General features: G+C 45.3%; 1 protein-coding gene across 1 annotated transcript; it reads right to left on the minus strand.

Annotated features, from left to right (window-relative positions):
* UNC93A (unc-93 homolog A) lies at positions 1-26,560 on the minus strand. Its single transcript, XM_033144177.1, has 9 exons — positions 26,427-26,560; positions 18,433-18,635; positions 17,414-17,595; positions 14,654-14,883; positions 11,901-12,029; positions 10,413-10,624; positions 8,270-8,405; positions 6,550-6,681; positions 1-614 (listed from the first exon to the last, which is right to left on the minus strand). Exons 2-9 carry the CDS (start codon positions 18,517-18,519, stop codon positions 337-339), a joined length of 1,386 nt encoding a protein of 461 aa, XP_033000068.1. The 5' UTR covers positions 18,520-18,635; positions 26,427-26,560; the 3' UTR covers positions 1-336.
* Positions 26,561-26,766: the final 206 nt, after the last annotated feature.

Below are 26,766 nucleotides of genomic sequence, written 5' to 3' on the forward strand. Positions count from 1 at the left end.
TGTCACCAGTAGCAAGAAGACAAGGTCCCTAGTACTGTACTGTCTTAATTGAAGACATTATTGTATCGGCAGAAAAAAAAATTCCTATGTACATTTTGCACCAGTTCGAAAGAATTGAAGTTTCCATTTACATATTGCACAAATCACGGCCTCCTTGGTAGCCTTCCTTGGTGCCGAGCCTTTTGAGAAGCCACCTGTGGCACCAGTCCTGTGATGTGCTGACTCTTTCAATATCAGCACGACTCTCTGGTAGCCCATACAAAATGCACATGAGCAAAATTAGGCACTTTTGGATTGGGCCATTTGCTTGGCCTTACAGAGGTTTGCTTTGCTGGACTACAAATCGGTTTGCGGATCTTTCTCAGCTAGTTCGTTTGGCTCCTGCTTTGAGATACTGGGTGGTTCAGGACCAGGAGAGGACTTTGATTCCAGGTGCTCGACAGCTGCATAGCAAACCATGGCCACCACCAGTACAGCCAGCACAATATAAAGTTTGACGCTGACACTTAAGAACGTGCTGTAACCAAAGGCGATGACAAATCCCAGAGACTCCCACAGGCGATAATTAGCAAAGGCGGCCTCCTTGTGCTTTTCAAATAACACTCCATAGAGAGCTGTAAACAAATGGAAAGAGAAGAATTAGGCAAAACCTTATGTTGGAAGCCTAAATCTGACACCCATCTAGGTCTGTAACTGTAGCAGTAGAAGCTAACCCTCTTTCTCCCCAGAAAAGGTCATGCTGCAAGAAAACACATGATGGATGTCTTTTCTTTTGTACCAGGAAGCTGCTTGTTGTTGTTGTTCAGTCGTTCAGTCGTGTCCGACTCGTTGTGACCCCATGGACCAGAGCACGCCAGGCACGCCTATCTTTCACTGCCTCCTGCAGTTTGGCCAAACTCACGCTAGTCACTTCGAGAACACTGGGTTTTGAGTTTACTGTGAACAGACCCATAGCCAGGCAACAGTGGTCCAGGGACATTAAAAAAACGATCTTTGTTCCTTGGTGTGGGAAATCTCTCTCCCCTGCTTTTGGAGGGCGACACCTTCAGCTGGTGGAAGGGGCAGAGACACAAGAGCTGCAATGCTCAGGAGTTCCTTGTGAAGGATTGTTAAACCACTCAGAATTGTAGCTCTGAGCAGAGGAAAACAGGGGCACCCTGACAACTCTTGGCACCCTTAACAAACTGCAGCTCCCATAATTATTTGGGCAATGCCATGATTGTTTAAAGTGGTATCACAATTCTTTAAATGTATGGTGTGAATATGGCCAATGCTATCCATGCTCCTAGCAGTGTCTTCAAAACAGTGCTACTTGGACCCTTACGCATGCAAACTATGGGCTCTGTTGCTGCAGGAATGAATATATGAACTAACCCATGATGACATCAGGCAGTTCGTGTCTAAAAAAAGGAAGGGTATGGTAAGATCTGCTTTCAGTTCTGGAATGAAATATACAGAGGCTGAATAACTTCCCGGGATGATCCACACGTCAAATGGAAGTGCCTATGTTTATAATTAAGCTGTTAGAATTGCCACATTGGGGAGGCTGCTGGCTAGAACATCTGTTCTACTTTTGAGAATGCAAGAGCTGCTGGATCAGGCCAAAGGCCCATCTAATCACTACTGTTCTCATAGTAGCCAACCAGATACCCGTGAGAAGCCATTAAGCAGGACCTGAATGCAACAGCCTCTCTACTCCCTTGTGATTCCCAGCCACTGATAGCCAGAGGCTCACAGCCTCTAAGAGTGAAGGCAGAACATGCTCAGTCTCTAACATGTTCAGGGCTCTTTACATCCTGCTGAAGAGGATAATGTGTTTTTCAGGCCCATGCAACTCAATAATAATAATAATAATAATAATAATAATAATAATAATAATAATAATAATTTCCCGAGCCACTCTGGGTGGCTTCCAAAAGAATGTTAAAATACAATAATCTATTAAACATTAAAAGCTTCCCTAAACAGGGCTGCTTTCAGATGTCTCCTAAAAGTCTGGTAGTTGGTTTTCTCTTTGACATCTGGTGGGAGGGTGTTCCACAGGGCGGGTGCTACTACCGAGAAGGCCCTCTGCCTGGTTCCCTGTAACTTGACTTTTTGCAGCGAGGGAACCGCCAGAAGGCCCTCAGCACTGGACCTCAGTGTCTGGGCAGAACGATGGGGGTGGAGACGCTCCTTCAGGTATACTGGACTGAGGCCGTTTAGAGCTTTAAAGGTCAGCACCAACACTTTGAATTGTGCTCGGAAACGTACTGGGAGCCAATGTAGGTCTTTCAAGACCGGTGTTATGTGGTCTTGGCGGCCGCTCCCAGTCACCAGTCTAGCTGCCGCATTCTGGATTAGTTTCCGGGTCACCTTCAAACCATAGACTCATAGAATTGTAGAGTTGGAAGGGACCACAAGGGTCATCTAGTCCAACCCCCTGCAATGCAGGAATCTTTTGCCCAACATGGGGCTCGAACCTGCAACACAACTACTGCAAAACTCCAGCATGGAAGATGCTTGTGTGTACATAGTAGTATGCATATTATTACATACGAAGCAGCTCTTATAGAAGAACAAATGAAATAAGACAGATTTAACTTACAATACAATGAGGTGCCAAAATATGACACATGCTTTTGGATAGGTGAATCTGAAAATGTGGAGTAGCGTAAGGATTCAGGCATTTTCCATTAAAATCCTTTAGGGGGAGCCCTTGGTCAATATTAGATTCCACAACCACAAGAGATCTGGAACAGCTACTTGCTTAAACCCTGATAGGAGTTAAATTTTCAGTCTCTAGAATTCTCTTTGGAACTTTGTAATGAAACTCTGTTAAAGTAAGAGCTGAGTCATGTAACTGATAATTAAACTGAGCAGCTCATGCCTGCCTCACTTTTGTGTGTAATTCAAAAGCACAGGGTTTAATTTGAACTCTGCTGTGGAACCTGTTTTCAATGGCAGACCTGTGCCCTCCAGCGTGAAGTAATAATTAGGAAGAGTGGAGCTCTGAACACGTGTGGAGTGTTTCTATCTTAGAAGCAGCAAAGATAAGATACAGCTTCCACAATGGAACAAGTACCGCAGGCTACTGTTTTTTAGTTGTTGTTTTTTTAATGGTAGAAGAAACAGCGGTTGATAATTGCAAGGCACTCTGCACATGTTCACAAATATTCTGTTGATTATTCAGGGCTAGTCCTATCTCAAGAGTTATCATTTTATATTTACTGCATAGAGAGCTGTTCATTTGGAGTTTCAGCTTCAGCTGACCTGAGCTGAGCCTCTTATTATTTCTTCACATTTCCCAGATCCAAAAACTGGTACCTACAATCAAGTTCTGGGGTTCTGCTCCCATGTTCAGGAGTTCAACCTTGGCTCATAAGAAGGCCTGCACATCCCTTAACAATGTACTTTTTAAAAGGGGATTTCCTTTAAGCAAAGTGCTGCCTCCTGTTCAGAAGAATTCAGATCCAAAAGGCATACCCTCCAACATTTCTCTGACAAAAATAGGGATGTCCAGTGCTATTTTATTTTTAAAACAGAAAAAAGGTGCTGAAACTCACCATAAACACTTCCCTCATAGAAAGGCAATAGCGCCTACCTGAGAGGGGCTGGAACTGAGTTCTGGTAAGTTTCGGTTGAAACCCCCCCCCCGGATGCATACCCTCCAACATTTCTCCAATGAAAATAGAGATGCCCTACCAAACCTTCCAATGTTTCTCTGATGAAAATAGGGACATCCTAGGGGAAAGTGGGACATTCTAGGATTAAATCAGGAACCAGGACTGCTTCTGTAAATCTGGGACTGTCCCTGGAAAATAGGGACACTTGGAGGGCTTGTAAAGGGTGTCCCTTTCCCCAATAACTTCATAAGCTTAGTCATATCCTCAACATACAGTAGAACTTCTCCAAGTCCAGAACTTGTACATATGCTTCTACATATCACACAGTTCTGAAATGTGCAAAAAGAAGGAATAGATCACAGCCACCATATCTCCAAGTGAGACCATGACCTTCCTTAACCTGCTAGCCTCCAAGGATTGTTGGACTGCAACCTCCATCAGATGCAGCTCCTTGGGCAATAGTCAGGGCCAATAGTCTAGCAACATCTGGAGGGAAGCATTGCTTCCTGCTTCCTGGTTTATTGAGCATTCATCCTGATTTGCTTACAAGATGCTTATGCTTCTTACAATTCATTCCACACTTTTCAGGGCATTTCCTCATCACTTTCCAAACTGCTAGAGCAAGAGAGTGCTTTAACCCACTTTAAATGTGTAAGTCTGAAGTCCTGTTATGTACTCAAAACCTTGAACCCCTCCTTGCAAAATACTTGCGGTCTAAACCGGAGGCACCCAGAAGAGTAGTTAAGCCCTTATCATGACCTCATCTAACCTGTATGTAATCCTTCCTTGGTTCAGTTTTGTTGTTGTCAAAAGACTGTTGCCCTGACATTCCCAGGAAATGAGAGAGAATGTATGTAAGGTGGTACTTTTTAATGGAGAGAGATCTGTTGGTGAGGTGTACAAGTGCTTGTATTTCACCTGTCTAAGCAACGTGATGACATTTTTAACCTCCATAGCTAATTAGCTTAAGATTTATTCCTTGGATGACAGGGTAAATATTTCAACATACAAAAGGTCTTTCTAGCCTTTAATCTTTATTTTTTCTTAATGCAATGTTATTTTAATCTCCTCACACACAGCAGGGATAATAAACATTTCAATTAGCTCCTGATTATCAGATACAGTGGATTCTCAAACTTAATCCGTTCCAGAAGTCTGTTCGATTCCTGAAACTGTTTGAAAACCGAGGCACGGCTTCCGATTGGCTGCAGGAGCTTCCTGCAATCAAGCGGAAGCCGCGCCGGACATTTGGCTTCCGAAAAACATTCGAAAACTGGAATGGGAGTCGATTTATTTGTCGTTTGAGCCGTTTGAGAACCAAGGTTCCACTGTATTCCTTTTGACTTAGCACACAGCCTGCATTTGAGGATTTCTTTCAAACCTTTGCTTTCTGTTCACATCCACAGCACACATTTAAAGCAAATGGCTTCCCCGCAAAGAATCCTGGGAAGTGTCATTTACAACTCACAGAGCTGCAATTCCCAGTGCCCTTAAACTACAGTTCCTGGGATTCTTTGGGAAAAGTCATGTCCTTGAAATGTGTGGCATGGCTGTGCTCTCTCTCCATGTATACAAATGAATACCACCTGTGGTAAGTGGTAATAATAAGAGAGTATTTCTTCATTGGTTATGAATGCAATCCCAGAGGAATAAAGGAAGGAGCTTAATTTCCTGACACATACCGGTAGGTATTAAATTACAGGTGTTGAATTGGGTTATGCATAACAACTGTGGCTTAATGCCAGTGATGTGAGCTTCTGTCAGGAGTCTCTACATGCCCAACTATCACTACTTGGAAAGCTGTGATGGTTCTCCTTCCTGTTGTACGTGGAAGATCATTTGGGGTACTTTGCATGGCATCAGTGAACAGGTCTGATTCAACATTAGTGTATACCTCTTTTAAGGGTCTCTTTTTGTCCATATCTGATGCGTTTAGTTGTTGCCAGAAAAGCACCTAAGCCATTTGTCATTCCATATAGCCAGTGCTTTTTTCCCTGGGGGTACGCAAACCCCAAAACATTTTGTGAATCTTTGTACTTTTGTCCATTTACTGTATTTATTTCCCCCGATTTGAATTACAAAATGGTGATTTTCTTGAGTCAAAATGAGAGCACAGTACCCCTAAACATTTTTTTAAAAGAAAAAAAGCACTGTGGCTTAGCACTTACATGCCAGGAGGAAATGCACCAACAAACCAAAACTATGTTTCATTTGAAGCAAAATAAGCCAGGTTTGATTCCACAGCATTCAAATATTTATAGAAAAGTTTGCTAAAAACATAAAATGCTATTTAAGTTTTACCCCCCCCCAAGTGATGTTACACCAGGACTCAGCTACCCAGGACTCAGCTACATTAGTCAAATTACAACATTAAAAATGTGTTATAACACAATGACACCAGATGGTGCTGTAGAGCTGAAATCACAACTCAGTGATATTTTCCATTGTGAGCTTTACAACAGGTTTTTTTTTTTAAATAGCTGTGTAGATTTAGCCCCAGTCTTCCAACTCTTTCTGCCAAGGTGGATTCTACTCAGACATATCTCAGGAGCTTCCAGACGGGTGCTCCTCATGCACAGAAATGTTTCACAGCATCCATGTGATGTCAGCATAGAATGCCAGCCAGCATAGAAGTGGCCACCCCACCACTTAATTCCAAGTTACCCTTTCTTAGGAAAATCTAATCAGTTTTTAATTTTTATTTTAAAAGCTATTACAAACTCCCATTTGCAACAGTCAGTTTGCAATATTATGCCCCCATCTGGAAGCAACGATAGTTCCTGGAGTCTAGGTAAACTGCTTTCAGTGAGACTAAGGCCACTAAGGTCCCATGCACAGTTTCCTCAGAGTAAACCCCACTGAGCCCGGTGGAACTGACTTCCAAGTAAATTTGCATAGAGTTCTGCTTGTGCTGCCAGTCTTTTCCATGATAGAAAAGGCTTACCATTGGTCTGCGTCTGCCAGATAGCATCAGCCACACCCCAGAGGGCAGGGAATACGAAGAACAGGGCAAGATGGCTTGGGCGAGGTTTCCAGAGCAATAGCCCTATTATGCAGGCAAGGTTGAGAAATCCACCTGGAAGATGATGAAAGATTGAGAGTAAACAAGAGTTTCAGAAGTGGGCCATTTCAGATAGTGAGAATTATATAGCTGCACCAGACCAAGGTCCACATTGTCCATTAGTTTCCAACAGTGGCAGCCGCCCAGGTGACTTTGGAAGCAAAGAAGCAGGGTCACCAAACCAGGCTATAGTATAAAGATGAAGTAAGCAACCACCTGGGATGTCAAAATTCCAGCTACATAAATGTTTTGGGGAGCCACCAGAGTGCACAAAGGGGCAATGAGGTTGCTTAGGAGCACATCAGGGGCGTTGCTAGGGGGTGGTGGTGGGGGCGGTACGCCCCAGATGACAGGGGTGACAAGCGGCGGGTGGGGGTGACAAGCGGCAGCCCCTCCCGCCACTCCCCACGCAACGCCGGTCACCCTGGGAGCAGCAGCGCTGCACGGACGGGGTGTTCCCTCGGCCGTGTGCTGTTGCTCCCGGGGCGACGGAGCGAGCGGTGGCGTGTGACAAGCGGCAGCCCCTCCCGCCATTCCCAAGCGCTGCCGCTCCCTCCGTCACCCCAGGAGCCACAGCGCACGGCTGAGCAAGCAGCCCGTCCCTGCAGCAAACGCCCCCCCCCCCTTTTGGCCACTTCTTTCGGTGCTGGCAGGCTGCGGAACCGCAGCCCAGGCAGCGTCGAAAGAAGCCTCCGAAAGTGAAAAGGGGGGGGAAGCAAACGGGCACTTTTCTCCCCTTTTCCCTTTCAGCCGCTTCTTTCGGTGCCGGCTGGGCTGCACAGCTGCAGCCCAGCCAGCACCGAAAGAAGCGGCTGAAAGTGAAAAGGGGGGGAAGCAAATGGGCGCTTTTCTCCCCTTTTGGTCGCTTCTTTCGGTGCCGGCTGGGCTGCAGAGCTGCAGCCCAGCCAGCGCCGAAAGAAGCGTGAAAAGGGGAGCAAACGGGCGCTTCCCCCTCCTTTCGGCCGCTTAAACGTGCCTGTTTGCTTCTCCCCCCCTTTCGGCCGCCCCTTTCGGCGCTGGCTGGGCTGCGGAGCATCTCCAGGGGCGTGGCATCACGCTGTGCACATGTGTCATGATGTCATGACGCATGCACATGCCGCAATGCCCTGCCCCCAGGGGTGCCTCTTGGCTTGCCGCCCCGGGCAGCCAAGGGGCTAGAAACACCCCTGGAGCACATTGGCTGGGCAATGTACCCTGCCTTTCAGGAAACAAATCAAGAGTCTTCTCATTTCCATTGGCCCCCAAGGTCACAGAGGTAAGGATCCGCTATCTCTTCTGCTGGTTCCCTGGAGGAAACAAACCTTGAGTCCTGGTTCGGAGAATTGAGATTGCTATTAGTATATGTGATTCATGAGTTGAGAACCACCTTCTGCTGTGTTAGAAATGCTGAGACTTTCTCTGAAGTGACTGAGCAAACAGACCTATTTGAAATTCAAATTGGCCAAGACTGTTTCATCCCCAGTAATGAGGGGGGGATCCTCATCTGGACTGATCATGTTTTTAGCCAGTTCTTCATTAAATTGTGCCCCCTGCCTCTTAGTATGAGCACACCCAATTTTTCACACTAGATGAGCCCCCCGGTCCTCCGTTAGCCTTTACATACCCATTGCAAATAGAATTTTTCTGCCAGTGAATTGGGAAATCTTCCCAAAGAGCAGGGAGCACAGCGAATTTGCAGCCGAGAAGCAGATCATCACATAGCCGACAAAATTTATCCCAAGGGCACAGGTCACATAGGACTAGAGAAAAAGAGAAAGACACACAGGCGCACATGGCATTATTATTCAATGTAGCAACGCTGATTCTGTCATCTGAGGCTTAGGACTTCGTGTCTATTTCTGAGAGCTGGGTGAATATTCATACAGAGAAGACGTGATCAATAAAGCACAGCTCTGTGTCTTGCCGTAGGGCCTCCAGTTTTAATGTGTGTGCCTGCTGTGCAGTGATGGGGCCAAGGGGGGAAGGGGGAATAATTTGCTCATATGCCGTACCTGTTATCAAATGCTAAAGCAGCAGAAGAACTGGGGATGTGTGGTTTTGAAAATGTATGGCCACCATTTATGCAGGGAGAGGAGTTGACACACAGCGCTTCTAGGCTGTCACTATTTTGGGGTGGGATTCAATCACATACCACCAGTAAGTTCAGGTTGGGCAACAATAATTGATTTGGAAGGTCTTGCATAACATGCCTGCTTCCCCCATAGATGGGATTTTTTTTCACAGTAAGGAAAGTGATGGGGAAATGCCCTGGGAAGTGTGGAACTAGGATAACACTTGCTTTGATGTAACATCATAAACAGGCTGTCTGGAAGTGTCCACAAGGTAGATGATTGTCAACCATATGAGTAACTTTTTGGCTTCCTGGACATCAGCGTATGATGCATTTAATCAGATGGAGACCACAGAAGCAATATGCTAGTACTAAAAATATGGTTAAGACCTGCATCATTAAAACAAAAAAAGAAGCACCATAAGACCTGCTTGAATGCTGACTTATAGCTACCACTAAGCTCACATTAACCTCGTATCTTTTTGATATTGTACCTGTGCAAACTGTCAGCCAGCTAGATTTGTGTGACTATAGGGCTGTTTAGGAGGCAACGCAAGGGCTACCCAAATAAGAAACGCCTCTGTGATTTGCAAGGCACTCTGGGTTGGGGGACAATATGGACAATAAATTAATAAAGCTAACCCATCAATATGGCAGGCAGAAATATGCCTTTCTCCTCTAGGCTTGATGCCAGAGAAATGGCAAGCAGAGAGGAATCTGCAGAGGGGGAGGAAGAGGCAGAGGGAAATAGAAATTTGATTCTTTCGCACAACGAAAGTGAGGTAAGCCCTTCTCGCTCTGGAATGCTGCCTGTAAGTTTTCGCAGCAGTGCAGAGATGAAGGAGCAGGAGGCAGGTGGTAGGAGGGAGTTGGATTCAACTCCTGAGGAGGAGGAATTGGCTGCACCTGAGTCTCCAAGAAGTAGGAGGCGGAGAAAGTGATTAGAACAAAGGAGGACCAGCAGAAAGCGAGGGTGGGCCTGGGGTATATATGGCCTTGGGAAGGGCGGGAAGCCAGTTGAGTCAAATGACTCTGACAGTGAGGAGTGAGCTGTGGGAAGCTCAGATTGCTGGAAGCCTGTTATTGCTAATAAACCTCAACTAGTTAAACTGCCAGCGTTTTGTGTCTTGTGTGAGAGAAGTGATAAACCTGACAATTGACTTCTGACCCATGGCTATTGCTCCTTATATCAATGTTTCCCCATTCAGATGCAACTCCCTCTGATCCCTGCAGCACCGAGTGGTCGTCTGCTCCCTCTTCCCCTCAGCGGGTCACATAACAAGAGCATCATAAGAGCCAACGGCCCATTTAATCCAGCATCCTGTTCTCACCCTGGCCAACCTGATGCCTATGAGAAGCCCACAAGCAGGACCTGAGTGACAACAGGACCTTTAGAAAGTATTGGAGCCACATGGGATTTATTTCACTTCTGATGGCACGTGATTTTCACCGGGTCTCTCTGGTCCCTTGGTGGACCTACTGGTGTGTTTTGTTTGATTCCTGCTCTTCCTGGCTAATGGCATCTAAAACACTTTAGAGACTTCTTGGGTGGGTTTCAGGTATTTTCAGTGGGGCATCCATCTGTAGTGGGAGGTGGGACTCAAGAGTCCTGAGTGTCCCATGAACATTTCCCCATGTATTCATTGAAGAACTCAGGGTAGGTGATGTAACAACCACATTTTGCTTGCGTTCCTACCTTGGTGTAGTCGCCAGCAAGGAATCCTTGTTCAAACCCGCTGTACATGGTCAGGGGAATCAGGAGACACTGGCGTTTATCTTTAAGATGCCGCAATGTTGCCATGAAAGTGAAGCACAAGGAAGGTGTCTCCTTTTTCTCACCCTCTGCTTGGTCGTCTGTGATCCGATCCAGAAAAGTAGCAACTAGCAACACAGCTAGTACCCCACTGCCTGGATGCATTGGAATAAGAACCAAGTCCCAAAGTCACAAGCAATTCGTAGATTTATTCTCAGAGCTCAGTTATGGGTTTAGAATATTCAGTCAATAAGTGTCTTTGAATTCAGCCCTAGAGGCCAAGAGAGTTTAAATAAAACTAACCGTTTTGAAGTCTCTGCCTTCAATATCAGGGCATCCAACATGCACAGCAATGGTGTCATTTGTGCCACGACAGCTGGAAAAACCAACTGTGCTCTTGCATAAGACAGATTTCTTACCCTTCCAGGTTAGGTCAGAGGTTAAAGAGAGATCAGCATGGGGGCACCATGATTGCATCTGTCAACATTGCCTCTAGATGAATTTGTTTCCAGAGCCTCTGGCTTCAGAATTAGTGACAGTCTTTACCAAAACATATGCGAAAAGTGAAATTGTACTATGGAACTGGAATGTTAGACTTTATTTCATTAACTGAGACCTGAATCACTCATAGGCAAAGATATGCCATTCAATTTAGATCTGAAATGAATATTCGCGAATACACCAAATTTGCTGAACTTTCCTGTTAAGTTCCGAGTGGGAGAATTCATATTCAAAATCTGAATCAACATTTTGGAAGATGAAATCTTGACCCAAAAATTTAAAATTTGAAGGCTTTGGAACGGTTGGTATTTTCTGACAGTTATAATTTTGCCAGTGGGCCTATATCATAACGAGTCCTAGGTTTTGCAGATTGAAAGCTATCAAAAACAGTTAAATTATATTGCATACCATAAAATACTGTCAAATACGATATATTACAAATGGTTTTCCAGGAAACAAAGCACATCAAGGGGTTCTTAGATGATAAAATCAATAATGGCAGACAAAGGTCCATGAAATACACTTTGCCCACCACTCATTTTCTTCCTCTGCAATGACCATCCTAAGTGAAATGTTGGAGATGATCTGGTTCACACCTTCTATGCTATATGTTAAAGCTTTAACAGTTAACACTTTAACAGTTGTGGCTTTCCACAGAGAATCCTGGGACATGTAGTTCACTTCTGTTTACCTAATCATTTGATGGCTAAAAGACATTGTTCCTGGCACACCTGAGATAACTGTTCTTAGAATTGTTTTTTAAAAAGTTTTTAAATTAATTAATTTATATGTTTGGTGCCCCGATCTCCTTTGGGAGGAAGGGAGGGATATACATTGAAATAGCAAGCAAACAACAAACAAACAAACAAACAAACAAACAAACAAACAAACAAACAAACAAACAAACAAACGGTGTTTGGAAGCACCTACCTGTGTAGATTCCCAACAGAGTGTAGATTAAGGTATCGTGTGGTTTTTTTTGAGCCACAGTGCTGTTTGTAGCATTTAACCCCGTGCAATGTTCTGCACCACAGCACAGATCTGCATCTGAGTGTTCCACTAGGCATAGGAAAAAGAAAAGAGCAGTGGTTGTTAGTGGTCAAAATCAAGACCATAAATTCAAGCATACATCCGCAGTGGATTTCAAGCTGTGTTCCAAAGAACCCTGAGGTAGGTATCTCAAAATCTGATTGAGGTTCTCATCGTCAATGAAATCAGTAATGGTGGACAGGCTGCTTGAGAGGCAATAATGGAACTTGTTCAGGAATCCTTTGCAACGCACAGAAATGCCATAGCCAATTGACAGGGTTCCTTTAGTGGACAAATCCATGTGGAAGCAGCTGCTTGAGCAGCAGGGCATTTGATGTGCCCCATCAATGCATAACTGGTCACTGTTGTGCCCTCTGGCACTTCAAAGATCAGGACCATCTAAATTGCCCTTTCTGGTCCTATAAGTTCTGACAGTGCCGTAGGGAGCTCACTTGGACTGGCATGCACAACAGTGTAGAATCCAGATACAGCTTCAGAGAATGCTACTTCTGTTCTTTAAGCTTTGCTATTTCATACAGTATTGGTATTCCACCGTTTCAAAGTAACTGTGCCTTTGAGCCATGATCAAATGTTTCTATCCCTTGCCAGTCTTCAAGGACATTACCAGCATTTTCTAATCTGCTCCTAGCAGTAACTTTTGGATGGTCAGCCAGTGGAGTTTTATCCCCTTAAACTAGTTTAAGACTGCAGTTGTGGAACAGGCTCCCCCCCCCATATAGTTCTGGTGACATTTAGCCCTAATCTGTCCCTTGAGGCAGCCTGCTTTTATTGTTATCCCTGGATTTGCTTTTAACAGGCCTTCTGCACCTGGCCTGAGTTAACAACCACAGCCCAGTTAATCCTTTAACTCCTGTGCTGAACACACACAAACAGAAGACAAATCCACAGACTGAATCATTAGAAGACCTAGAATATCAAGCTGGAAGGGACCCTAACCTTCTGCAATGCTAAAGCATCCATGACAGATGGCCACCCAACCACTGCTTAGAAACCTCCAAGGAAGGAGAGTCCACAACCTTCCAATGGAATCCATTTCACTAGACCTCTTCCCAATGCTCTAGGAAGTTGTCCACAGGAACTGCAAACTGGACACCCACAGCAATAAGAAAACAATCCTTTAAGTGGGGTTAATAGTTTAGATCCACAGATAATTGAACAGAAGGTGTTTTCCTGCCCTCCCTCCCTGCAGCCACACTAGGGGGCATCAGGATGCCCTCCAGAGCAATGTAGGTAGGTTATGGGGGGCTGCTGGAAGAGGGGAGAATCACGCTAGGCTTGGGTTATTCCATTATCCTTAAAATTGCATCTATACTACTGTATGTGATACATTATCACAGTTTTTTTTTTAAATGATGAAAAAGTGGTTCTCATCATTGATGAAAAATGATGAAAAAGTGGTAGCACTTCCAAAGGCAGATATAGGCTAAAGATCTGTTAGAAAGGAAAACACCCAGGTGGATATCATCTTTAGAAGCTAAAGCTCATAAAATAATAAATATGGAAGGTAACTGGCCAAGATATATTGACATTTTGGTTCAGGAAGGAGAAAATTATAAATTGAAATCATATGATCAGTTGAAAGGGAAAGTATCTGACTGGCTGCAATATTACCAGATTAATGAACTGTACAAGTTGGATAAGAAGTATGGCTTCCAGTCAGAGAAATCCAAGTTGGAAACGGAATTGATAGAACCAAAGGTTAAAAATTTATCCAGAATGTATAATTTATTGCTTGAGTGGCATACGAAAGATGAGATGGTAAAATCAGTAATGATTGATTGGGCAAAGGATGTAGGGCACAACATTATGTTAGAGGATTGGGAAAGACTATGGAAAACAGGTATAAAATTTTCAGCATGTAATAGCCTGAGAGAAAATGTTATGAAAATGATGTATAGGTGGTATTTAACTCCGGTTAAGTTGGCAAAAATGTACCATGGTCAATGTAACAAATGCTGGAAATGTAAGCAAGTAGAAGGGACATTTTTTCATATGTGGTGGACGGGCCCGAAAGTGGAAGACTTCTGGGAGAAGATATACAATGAGTTGAAAAAGGTGTTGAAAAACACATTTAGTAAAAAACCAGAAGCCTTTTTACTGGGTATTTTAAACCATGAAATCTCAAGAGAAGATAGAACAGTCTTTATGTATGCCACAACAGCAGCAAGAATCTTACTGGCAAAAAACTGGAAGACAGAAGAAATACCAACGATGGCAGATGAAAATGATGGACTATATGGAGCTTGCTGAACTGACCGGGAAACTCCGAGACCAGAGGGACGACGCAGTGGAGAAAGATTGGAACAAATTTAAAGGAAGATGCCAGTGGTTACCAGGAGGGTGGTTTGTGCGTAAGGGCAGGGTGCACAAATGGAAGAGGTAGGATGCAAGGACATGGGAACGAAGGGGAGAACAGGTGCAAAGCAGGATTGCAGAATAGAAGAGAGAAGCAGCTTTGGAAATGGGGCTGGGAGGGTGAATGGAGAGTTCAGCAGTGGCATGGGATGGGATGGGATGGTCAAGCTCTAGGTGGGGTTCATATGGGGGGGCGGCAGGGGAGCTGGCAAGTGGTGTAAGCAGGGACACAGCCCCTAGGGTGTCCGTGTGTATTTTTGAGTGTATGTAATATTTACCTCGGTTGGGAGTCTGCTCAAATACAAGGGATGATATAAGATTTCCCCATACTCCAGAGGACTGGAATATCAGAAAGAATATTCCAAAGTACTGGTTGACAATATCTTTCGCAATTTTCCCTGCTTTCTGAGCATATGAGTTTCCAGCGATGGTGAGATATGTGCACTTGGCTGACCAGAGTGGTGCTCCTCCCAGCCCCAAGATCATAGATGTGGGGATCAGTGTGTACCTGCAAAAAACCACGTTATTTAGATATCTCTCTTAAGCTGCTAGCATTCTTGAAAGAGAGGCCAAAGACAGCTTGTTACATCATTAAATTCAAGATGAATTGCTCAAATGTTTACCCCTATACCAAGGGTCAGCATACTTTTTCAGCAGGGGGCCGGTCCACTGTCCCTCAGACAATGTGGAGGGCCGGACTATATTTTGAAAAAGAAAAAAAAAACACGAACAAATTCCTATGCCCCACAAATAACCCAGAGACGCATTTTAAATAAAAGCACACATTCTACTCATGTAAAAACACACTGATTCATGGACCATCTGTGGGCCAGATTTAGAATGCGATTGGGCTGTATCTGGCCCTGGGCCTTAGTTTGCCCACCCATGCCCTATACTATAAGGAGACATGTGCAAGGAACTAGATGGTATTGAAGGTTCACTGCTAACTCCCGGCCTATCATATTCTAAACAATATTCAGAATTCATGTTTGGCTAATGCATGATAGGTGGAGACCTCAATATGCATTGGACCAGGTATAGGAGGCAGGGCATAATTGTGTCTCAGGTTCATTTCAAGTTAGGTGGGGGTGGGGGATTGAAATAAGCTCATTCATGCAGCTCTCAAAAGAGTGATTTGAAAAAACTCAACATTAAAGCTTCACTCATATACCCATTTAGCTGGGAGTAGATTCAATAGGACATACTTCTGGGAAAACATGTCCAGTATTGCACTGCAAGTTGTGATAGAAAGGTATTTGCATCCACTGAGAATCCTCACAATATATTTGTGATGGAAATGGGCAAGAAAAAGCAGGTTTGAGTACCAGAAAAGGAAGTTCCAGGGTTGAGTGCCCATTATGGAGTTCCAGGGGAAAATCATTTAATAGGCATTGAGCTTAGAGAAATGGCAAAACATTGTGGGCATCTTGAAGAAGCAACCAATTGGGAGTCAAATGAGATGTGGCAGGAGCCATAACTGGTGTTCCTTATGTCTATTCTCATCCAAAAAGCAGGACAGGAGAAAGAGTATTTGGATCAAGCCATGGTGTGTGTGTGTGTGTGTGTGTGTGTGTGTGTGTGTGTAACTCTCCCTCTCCCATGCTGTTCCCCAAAGGCAAAACCACTTCCCTGAACCTGCTATCCATCAAGCTGTGGCAATCTGTAGTACCTTCCCCCAATCTGGTCCCTCCAACTTTTTGGACTACAACTCCCACCAGCCCCAGCCAACGCAGCTGTGGTGGGAATGGTTGTCCAAAACATCTGGAGGGCACCAAGCTGAGCAAGGCTGTTCCACAGGATGACCTAAATCAAAAGCTATGCTTTGAGCACCTTCAAACTCTTCTGATGCAAAGCCAATTTTCTGTTCCTCAGAAAAACAACAAAGGGGTAATTTTGCCTCCATACCTTAATACCTTAATTTGGCACCATCAGAAAATAGATAATCAGCCCTGAATCTCAGGCAAAGAGAATAGAACCGTTCAGTGCATCTCTGCTAAAAGGGCTGGGTCAGCTTAGGAGCAAGAGGAACACCATTCTCCAGCCTTCTCTCTCTATCTCTGTGTCTCATTAAAATGGACTCTAGTCCAGAGTAGGTTCTCTTCCTTTTGTGGATGCATATTTTGGAAGGAAGTCTGCACTGGATGGGCACAGGGAAGCTCCTGGAAATGGAAACAGTGGCAGTGCGCCAACGGCCCACTCCCTAGTGGCAGCCATAATGTGGACAGTGGCTCACTCTGTGGCTTGCTCACATTGCATTATGGGATATTTCCACATCACTGTGAGATATTGCTGGCAGGGACCCAGAAACTACCCACATTATAGAAGCTGCTTTACATGTTACAGTGGGTTGGGGGCAGGGCCGTCTTAAAGGGATCGGCCGCCATGGCGCAGCAATCCCTTGGCTCCCCTGGTGTTCTGCCTCTCCGTCCGCCTCCCTCCCATGCTGGCCGCCCCTCGGGAGGGGGGTGGGCGAGTGGGGGGTGAGGGGCGTGGTGCTGGAGCGGCACAGGGCTTTGCACGCCCTTCCAGCGCTCCAGCTGGGGCTCTGGGAGGCGAGGGCGGCCAGCTTGCAACCCGTTCGCCCGCCGGCACATGAGCGCCCGCCCGCCCGTGGGGGTGGGTGTGGGTTGGGGAGGGGGCACCCGGTATGCCCTATGGACGAGACGGCCCTGGTTGGGGGACCTGTGGCCACCCAGATGTTGCCAGACTACAGCAACTGCCACCCTTGATGACTGACCATGCTGGCTGGAACTGACAGGTATTGGAGTCCATCAACATCTGGAGGGCTGAGAGGGTCCCCCACCTCTGTATTGCAGTCACCTCAAAGAATTAAGATATGAAGATTTTCCGCTCATATAAACCCCCTCGCCCAACATGCTTTTCAGTCTTGCAGTGATGCATTCTATGGACAAAAGTCTGGCTGTGTACTCAGTATCTGAACCTTCTACACTGGAGTTTGGATGTGGGCTGCTGATGGAAGTAGACCACAGTCCCCAAATATATGGCAGATCTCATCGGAAATAGGCTAGCAGCATTACCAGCTGGCGTAGAAGTTTCCCAAAGAGTACGTGATGTAGCAGCACATGGAGCCCACAATGGTCCACTTGCACCCAAGCTTCTTAATGAGGATCGGTGGGAGAAACATGGAGGAGAGGATAAGGGCTGCATAGACAACACTCAGGGAGGCAACGCCCAGGCCTTCTTGAGAGTGGAGGCTGCTCTATAGAGACGAAATGAAATGGAATCAAAAACTTTGCCATAAATAAGGGGACTTTGACTGACCGGGGTGGGTGGGAGAGAGAGAGAAGCCAGCAAGTCCTTAAGACAAGGACTTAAGTGGAGCATTTAGAAGCACCAACACTGCAAAGGACAATGGAAATACTGAGTATAATATGGAGAGCAAGAGAGACATGCATGACACCTTGAGCTCATTGGAGGAAGAAGGGTCAGAAATAAATGCAACAACAACAGCACAAAATATTAAAATAAGTTAAAAACAATTTTTATAACAAATGTCTAACGGGGACATGACAGAAGTCCATAAAGTGATGCATGGTGTCAAAGAAGTTGCTAGGAGAGAGAAAGGTTTCTCCTCTCATAATATCAGACTTCCGAGTCTTCTAGCTCCGATTGGTAGGAGGTTCAGGAGAGACAAAATAAATGCATAATTCAATAATGCAATTCACTGCTAGGAGGAGTGATGGCCACTAGCTTAAAAGAGAACTAGGCAAAATCATGGAGGCATTGTCTCCCAACAGCTATTAGCCATGATGATGAAGTTGAACTCTCATGTTCAAAGACCACATGCCACTGAAGACTAGTTACTAGGAAGCAACAGTGGAACAGGGCTGTTGACTTCCAAAGGTCTCTATGGTGCTAGACTAGACAGACCCTTAACCTGATCCAGAAGTTTGTGTGATCTCCAGGGATTTCTCATCTGTTATGGAAGACCCATGCTACCTTTCACTGGGCTGGCATCCCTGTTGCATTATATACCCACAGATCGTCTTCAAAGATACCCCCTTAAAATGTACACTCCACGACAAGGTCCACCTACCTGCAAGCTCTGGAGCCCTCCATAAGCAGTAAATAGAAACAAGAATCCAACTGAAACCACAATAATATTCTTCAGATGCTTCTCCATTTTTCGGGTCACACAAGATTTGTTGACTGAAAGGTTTTAGGTGTTCACTGAATCATTCCAGATGGGGAGTCCAGGGAAGGGGGAGAAATGACAGCCACACAACAACTTTGCTTCTCCTGTAATGCAAAAATGTCAAGTCAACCATCTGGGCTAAAGCCAATGAACTTTACCTTCTCCAGCATTGAAAATGCCTTAGGAACTTGTTACTTATTCACTTGTTCTGTTAGACGAAAAGGGCTTTACAGATGACTTGATTATCTGCATAATTTGTGCCCTTTAACACCCAGTTACAAAGTGTGTTTCAATAGCAACAGCGTTTTTCATATTGCTCTTTCACAACGTAACAGTGCGAAGAGCTGGCACAGAGGAACGAACGCCTTTTGAGTAGCATGTGGGTGGGATACAGTTACAGATTAGCCATAAAGGGAAGTGTCTGAAAGGTCACTTGGAAGGCCTGATAGCTTGATTGCTTACAAGGGAGGTATCGTCCCTATTAATAATCCAGAATCTTAATATGACAGGGTAACAGGGCGCTGTCATTCCTTCTGGGCAACAACTGCTGCAGATTCACCGCATGCAAAAGTAAGGATAGTCCATGAAATCATAATCTATCTCCCTCTCCTGCAACTAGGGCGGGTCAATTTCAATTCCTCACTGTTTCTCACTTTTCCAATCTTAAATTCAGTTCTGCACTTTTCTAGATCAGTTTGAGATTATTATTTAAAAATAAAAACTCTCATGAAAGTCCATTGTCATTTTAGTGCACATTTCTTCCAATGCACAGTTTTGCTAAGTCATTTTATGTACAATGCATGTTTTGTATGTTGTTTTCATTTATATGTGATTTATATGCACTATGCCCTAGTATGTGCATTTTTGGACATAATGCTTGGCTGGAGAAAGACATTTCAACATTTTGAGAAGTGTGATTTTTGAAGGGTGCCTGTGTTTATTTCCTGTATTGTTTTGAAAAGCACAAATTAGATTAGTTTGCCTTTAAACGTGAACTGGATGAAAACTATTCCCTGTTTTTTGGGGGGGAGGGGGAAGCCATGTGCTTTCAATGTATTCATTGGGAAGAGCCCCACCTCCTCCAGTGCCATGCCTTCCATTTTTGGTGTTCAGACTTCAGGTGCTACTGCTTATTAAGCCAAAATGACACCACACACACACACACACACACACACACACACACACGTGGTATTTGCAGGCTAGGGAGGGGAATTTTGAGGCCTACAGAAGTACAAAAAATATTTAGGGAGAAACAACCCAAAGTGGGGGACCCCCCCACAGCCCACTAGAGCAGGCATAGCCAAACTCAGCCCCCCAGATGTTTTGGGACTACAACTCCCACCATCCCTAGCTAACAGGACCTGTGGTCAGGGATGATGGGAGTTGTAGTCCCAAAACATCTGGAGGGCCGAGTTTGCCTATGCCTGCACTAGAAACTGTATGCTCATTGGCTTTGGAATGCTGACTGTTGGGGGTTCAGCAGGGCAGATGAAAGATTGGTGGGGAGGGACAATGGAATGGAGGGGCTGGAAACCTGACAAGGAAGCACTGTACCCCACACTGCAACATTTTGTTGTAGGCTCCACTTGTTCATAGATTTAACTACGTGTTCCACTGTATCTTTCAATCTTCTAAAGGAACAATGTTTGTAAACAGTGGCACCAAAAAGGCTATAAATTGGAAGGAATAGTAGTTCTGCCCACTTTATGCACTGGATAAAGTGGCCCCAAGCCCACAAACTACTATGCTGGAATAAATTGACTAAGTGTTTAAAGTGCCACAGGACTTTTGGTTGCTCTTGCGGCAACAGACTGGCAGGAATTTCCTCTACAGGGTGGAATCTCCTTGGGGAATATCAAGTGGGCAGCCAATGAAATAGCCACTAGAGGGCAGCACAGTGTTGCTTTTCAGCAATGCAGGCTGAAGGGTAAAGAAAATCTGCCTTTGCTCCATCTATTTGAGATTCCAAGATGAGGCAGGACTCGGGAGTTTCCTTTGGTTGCAACAACACTGTCCAAACAGGCAGAAAGCAGCTTTCCAACTAAAGGATATCCTGGTAATACATTGCTAAAGTGACTTGACGTGTTCTTGCTCCCTTCTCCAATTCATCAGCTGCTGCTTTGAGAGAGTGGGGAATGAACTCAACAACACGATGAATGTGACTCGAGAGATGTTTGTGTGGGAGATGCAGGCTGGTGGCAACCACATGTTGGAAGGCTTTATAAAAAAAAGGATTAGGCATGTTTGTAGAGGGTAAGACTATTGATGGCCACTAGCCATGATAGCTGTGCTCTGATTCTGTACTTCTGAGTACCAGTTGCTGGAAGCTGCAGGAAGAGAGTGTTGGTTTTGTGCTCAGGTTCTGCTTGTGGGATTCCCGCAGGCATGTCATTGGCCACTGTGAGAACAGGATGCTGGGCTAGATGGGCTTATGTCTCCTGAAGTTAAAGGGAAAGGGACCCCTGACCATTACATCCAGTCGTGGACGACTCTGGGGTTGCGGCACTCATCTCGCTTTACTGGCCGAGGGAGCTGGCATACAGCTTCCGGGTCGTGTGGCCAGCATGACTAAGCCGCTTCTGCCGAACCAGAGCAGCGCACAGAAACGCCGTTTACCTTCCCACCGGAGCGGTACCTATTTATCTACTTGCACTTTGACGTGCTTTTGAACTGCTAGGTGGGCAGGAGCTGGGACCGAACAATGGGAGTTCACCCCGTCAAGGGGATTCAAACCGCTGACCTTCTGATCAGCAAGCCCTAGCCTCTGTGGTTTAACCCACAGCCACCCACGTTGATAACCAAATCCTGTGCATGCCAGGGACTTTTCACCACCACTATGCCATTGCCAATAAAGTTACCAGTAGCTTAAGGTGGCTTATCCCCATGGCTTCTGATTGGCAAGCCCTAGGCTCTTTGGTTTAGACCACAGCGCCACCCGTGTCCTACCTAAGTTAGGTCCTACCTAAATCTACTTTGTCAGGGATAGGCACCCTTAGACCTGGGAGCCAAATGCAGCCCCTCAGACCTCTCGGCCTAGCTGTAGGGACTCTGCCAAGCAGCCTGGCCACACACCTCACTGGCCCTCCTCTGACCCTTTTCTCAATATTTTGTCTGGCTGGCATGTACGCTTGAACCATGGCAATATCTCTCGCTTGCCTGGATGAAGACTGGAGACCGGTGTAGACTACACCACTTTCTTTTCTTTTTTTGTATATAATTTTTATTAGTTTTCCATTTAATTATATACAATCATATCATTGTTATCCACTTTACCTCCATAGCTCTTTAGAGCCCACTGACTTCCTTTCCTCCCTCCCGCCTTATGGCTTTCAAAATCAACCTTTATATCATTGCATTTTATACACTTTCCAATTCTAATTTCACTCATTATGGGGAAAAAATTAAGCGGGTGGCGCTGTGGGTTAAACCACAGAGCCTAGGGCTTGGTGATCAGAAGGTCGGCAGTTCGAATCCCCGTGACGGGGTGAGCTCCCGTTGCTCAGTCCCAGCTCCTGCCAACCTAGCAGTTCGAAAGCACGTCAAAAGTGCAAGTAGATAAATAGGTACCGCTCCAGCGGGAAGGTAAACGGCGTTTCCATGCGCTGCTCTGGTTCAGCAGAAGTGGGTTAGTCATGCTGGCCACATGACCTGGAAGCTGTACGCCGGCTCCCTCGGCCAGTAAAGCGAGATGAGCGCCGCAACCCCAGAGTCATCCACGACTGGACCTAATGGTCAGGAGTCCCTTTACCTTTATCTAAAGAGGGAGAAAATTTCTCACTACTAGCCTTCAGACAACCCTACTAGTATTGTTAATTGCTTACAGTAATCTTTCAAATATCATATAAATTTGCTCCAGTCCTTTTGGAATACTTGATAATGCTGGTTTCGGATTTTTTCTGTCAGCTTCACCAGTTCTGCAAAGTCCATCATTTTCAACTGCCTGGTTGGTAGTTCTTGTTGTTTCCATTTTTGGGTTAAAAGAATTCTTGCCACTGTTGTTGCATACATAAAGAGTCTTTTATCTTCCCTTGGTATCTCTTCACCCACTATACGCAATAAAAAGGCCATGTTCAGCGCTGGTATGTGGCTCCTGGCAGATTGCACACTGAGGAATGTGGCCCTCAGATTAAAGAAAGGATGAAACCCCTTACACAATGTGGTTCATTTGGAGAATGGGAAGGCTCAAACTAATCCCCATCACTCAGGCAGCCTAACTCTACATACAGACGGCAGAATTGCAGCCCTGCAGGTGCCTGATTTGCAATAAAAGGTGTGCATGTGTGGAGGGGAGAACACAGTGCTCAATGGTCCGAGCAACACCACATTGCAAGGAAAATCAGGGAAGGAGGAGACATCCAGCAGTTGTTGTTTAAAAAACAATTTCAATGCTTGGAAGGTACAAATGACCTTGTAGACTCTTTGCAACAAGGTGATCTCTCACTGATATTTTTTATTCATTATCTAATTCACAGATGAGGAGCCTGGGATTCTTCAGATGCCATTGGACTCCAGCTCTCAGCAGCCCCAGCCAATATTCGGGGATAGTGGGAGTTTCAGTCCAGCAGAATATGGAGAGCCACAGATTCCCCATCTTTGTTCTAACTGTTGTCAAAGTGGGTCTCCATGGTACGGACATTGCTTGCAGGAAGCACAAGCACCCATTGGGCATCTGTTTCTCAGATGCATAATTTAGCCATGTGCAAAAATGGGAGCAGTCCTTACCATGCATAGAGTAGACAGGTGAGAGAATGTAAAACATAGGAGGAAAGGACACTCCCAGGTTAATCCAGGCAAGGCCAGAAGAGCTTAGAGATCCTTCCTGCACCAGTGGTCCAAATACTCAAAAGTGCTTGAAAAACAGTTCACCAAATGGCCACAAAGTGTCCTGAATCTTCCCCTGGAATGCGAAAATGAGCTCATGCTTGGGGCAGGACAGACTTTAGGGAGCTGGTATTGTATTACGCTCCATCAAAGTGAGGCATAAACTGTGATGGACAATTCCCAGAGATTTCCCAGGTGGGTGACATCTCTGACCCTTTGGGCTGATACCAGCAGAGTGAATCAGTTTATCCTCTCGAAATGCTCGCAAAACCATGGCAGTGAAATTCCACAGTCTTAGAGTCTTTGCTGCTTCCCAGGACATGAAAGCTCCCCCGCCCTCCATCAGCACTGTTTGGCAGCTGATTTGAGATCAGTCTGGCTTGCTCCATATCTCTGTCCAGGGAATGGATTTTCCAACTCCCCATGAGTCAGTTCCTTCTTAGGAATGTGCAGCATCTTTACCACAGAAATCTGATAGGGCTGCTGGCATTTATTTATTTATTTATTAAGTTTGTACCAAGCTGTGAACATGTTCCATAGGCCTGCTACTTATCAGTCTTGACACCCTTTCATTCTTTCTGTCAGGGCACCTAAGATTAGGTTCCCTCCTAAGAACCAAACAGGCATTCTGTTTCAGTCTCATGTCTTACATACACAGGGAATTCAAAAAATGTCCCATTAAAAGCTCTCATGCCGAGAGAGTGTAGAAGTGAGAGGAAAAGAGAAAAGGTCATCAAGATTAATGATCCCAAAATCAAGGAAGTTCATCTTCACTTAGATTTTTGTTTTATAGGAATGTAACTGTGTCCCAATTCCCCCTAAGATCCAGCTTTCCTTTTTATAGTCTTATTTGAAAGATTTCGCAATTTTGTTGTTGCACTTCCATTCTTTACATGATCGCAGTGGTCGCATCAGCAGCTGTTAAGGTTGTTTCCAATGCTGCCGTCATGCTAGCGCAGCTGATTTCTGCATGCAGAATGTCATTCTTGCATTGCAGAGGGTTGGACCAGATGGCCCTTGGGTTCCCTCCAACTCCAGAGTTCTACGGTTCTATGATCTAATAATCTTCTTTTCAGCGGTGCTCACTTCAGTCTTCATTTCTTTTTACCTTCTGGAAAGATTGTGGACGCATGTAGACAATTAGATGGACTCAGTGCGACTTTGGAGTGGCCACAGCTCCAAGGGGCAATCTTTTTGATCAAAGGCAGAGATCCATCTGATATGAAAGTCTATCGTTCCCAGAGCAAGCGCCTACTTTGAAAAGGGCTACGTGACTCAAGACAATCACATGACCCCAGTTCTTGTATCAAGAGAGGAACCCGCAAGCTTGTGTCAAAACAATGTCATCTTCTATTCATAATCTTACCCTGGCGTTCATTCAACTACAGGATGAGAGATTGCTCTCATTGGTGAGTTGCACAACCGGTCCTCTTCCCTCCTTTGCCCTCTCCATCTCTGTGTAGCTGTGGTTTTATACTTACTCTTCTCTCGCCCCCTCAAAGAGCTAATTATGAATGGTTGTTTCCTTACTGGTGTGCTTATTCTTGGAACACTTTGTCCACAGTTGTGCCACACTCATGATGCATACAGGCTGCTGTGCCAATTTCCCTGATAACTGTGTGCCTTGGCAAAGAGGAAGAAGGGTGCTATGTTTTTCCTGCCCCAGGAGAAAATGGAAATGTTTGCGAGGTGGAGATTTGGGCGCAGTTAGGTTTGATCTGTGTCTGATTTTTGGAGTCAGGTTCTCTTCCCCCCCCCCCACACCCTTTGATAAGCACCCTTAAAAGAGGTGTCTAATAAATAAGTGCAGCCAAACCCTGCAAGGGTCACTGAGGAATCTCACAAGCTGGCATGTTTTTCTCTCTGACATGTTTGTGTATTCGGCATTCATCTACAATGTTTTATTTGATGCTTTAGGTTGTAAATTGCTTTGAGGATTATGTGTGTGTGTGTGTGTGTATATATATATATATATATATATATATATATATATATATATATATGTGTGTGTGTGTGTGTGTGTGTGTGTGTGTATGTATGTATGTGTATAAAGCTGTATATAAGTGATTAAAATAAATAAAATCAATTACGTTGGTAAGTCCATCATGGCAGCCAGCAAAACCAATCAGAATGGCTCTTGAGATAAGCTAAAATGGACTGGGGGGTGGGGAATGGATCCAGAAAAACCAGCCATCTGAAAAGTACCCTCTCATCTTCCTCCAAACGTAAGATGAGTCCTGCTGGATCGGGGCAAAGTCCCATCTACTCCAGCATCCTCTTCTCAGATACATGTAGGAAGTCCACAAGCAGGACCTGAGGGCAACAGGACTCCCCCCCCCCCCCGAGTTTCCAGCACCTGGTCCTCAGAGGCACACTGACTCAGATAGTGCAAGTAAAGTACAACCAACACAATTAGTAACCATTGATAGCCTTATCCCCCATGAATTTGTCTCTTCAAGCCATCCAGTTTAGCCATACAGCATATGAAATCCAACCCTCACTCCCTTTACAGTCATACCTCATGTTGCGAATGCTGCAGATTACGTTTTTTCGGGTTGCACTCATGGCGAACCCAGAGGTACCGGAACAGGTTACTTCCGGGTTTCGGCGCTCACGCATGCGGGTTGCGAACGTGCCTCCCGCACGGATCACGTTCGCAAACCGAGCGTCCAATGTATTCCGTCCCAGCTCAAATCTGAGCATTCTGTTCTGCAGTAGCAGCAGCCTTCCTAAAGCTCTCTAGCCTACAAGTGCCCATTCCGGCTGGCAATTGCTCTCCAGGGTTTAAAGCAGGGATCTTATCTAGCTCTGCTTCCTGATCCTTTTACCTTGGGATGCACCAGATATTAAACCCAGGATCTTCTGCATGCCACCATGTGATCTGTCACCAACCAATGGGTCTCTTTAGTGAGGGGGAGACATAGTTCTGTGGCAGACCCCATGTAAGCGGAGCCTGATTTCCACCTAGGGCAGAGCTTGAAGGACCTGCAATATCTTGCACACACTAAACAGCAGGAAGAACCCTCGGGTTTTCTTTCCTTCTCCCCCATTGCAGTGTATTCAATATGAGTTACCTTTGAAAAGCCTTCTCGCTAACTGCAGTCACAGCCATGATGGTGGGACTCCCAGGATGGTGTCTCAAGATCCTGCCTTTCTCAGGATTTGGCAGCACCTGTTCTTCCGAAGCTCAGCACTGCTGTCTCCTAGGTCACCCAAAAGCAAAAGGCCACTTCAGGAACATCCACCAGTCTCTCGCAAACTGCATTGCATAACTTCATCTTGCATTTACCCTATAGCTGGAAACACCTTGTGAGACTCTCAGTTCCTGGTGCACACCCACAAGGAGAAGAGCAAGAACACTGAGTGTGTCACTTGCAATGTCCACATTCTTCTTTCATGATCTATATATGTCAC

Source organism: Lacerta agilis, chromosome 3 (genome assembly GCF_009819535.1).
Source record: "Lacerta agilis isolate rLacAgi1 chromosome 3, rLacAgi1.pri, whole genome shotgun sequence".
Taxonomy (NCBI): domain Eukaryota; kingdom Metazoa; phylum Chordata; class Lepidosauria; order Squamata; family Lacertidae; genus Lacerta; species Lacerta agilis.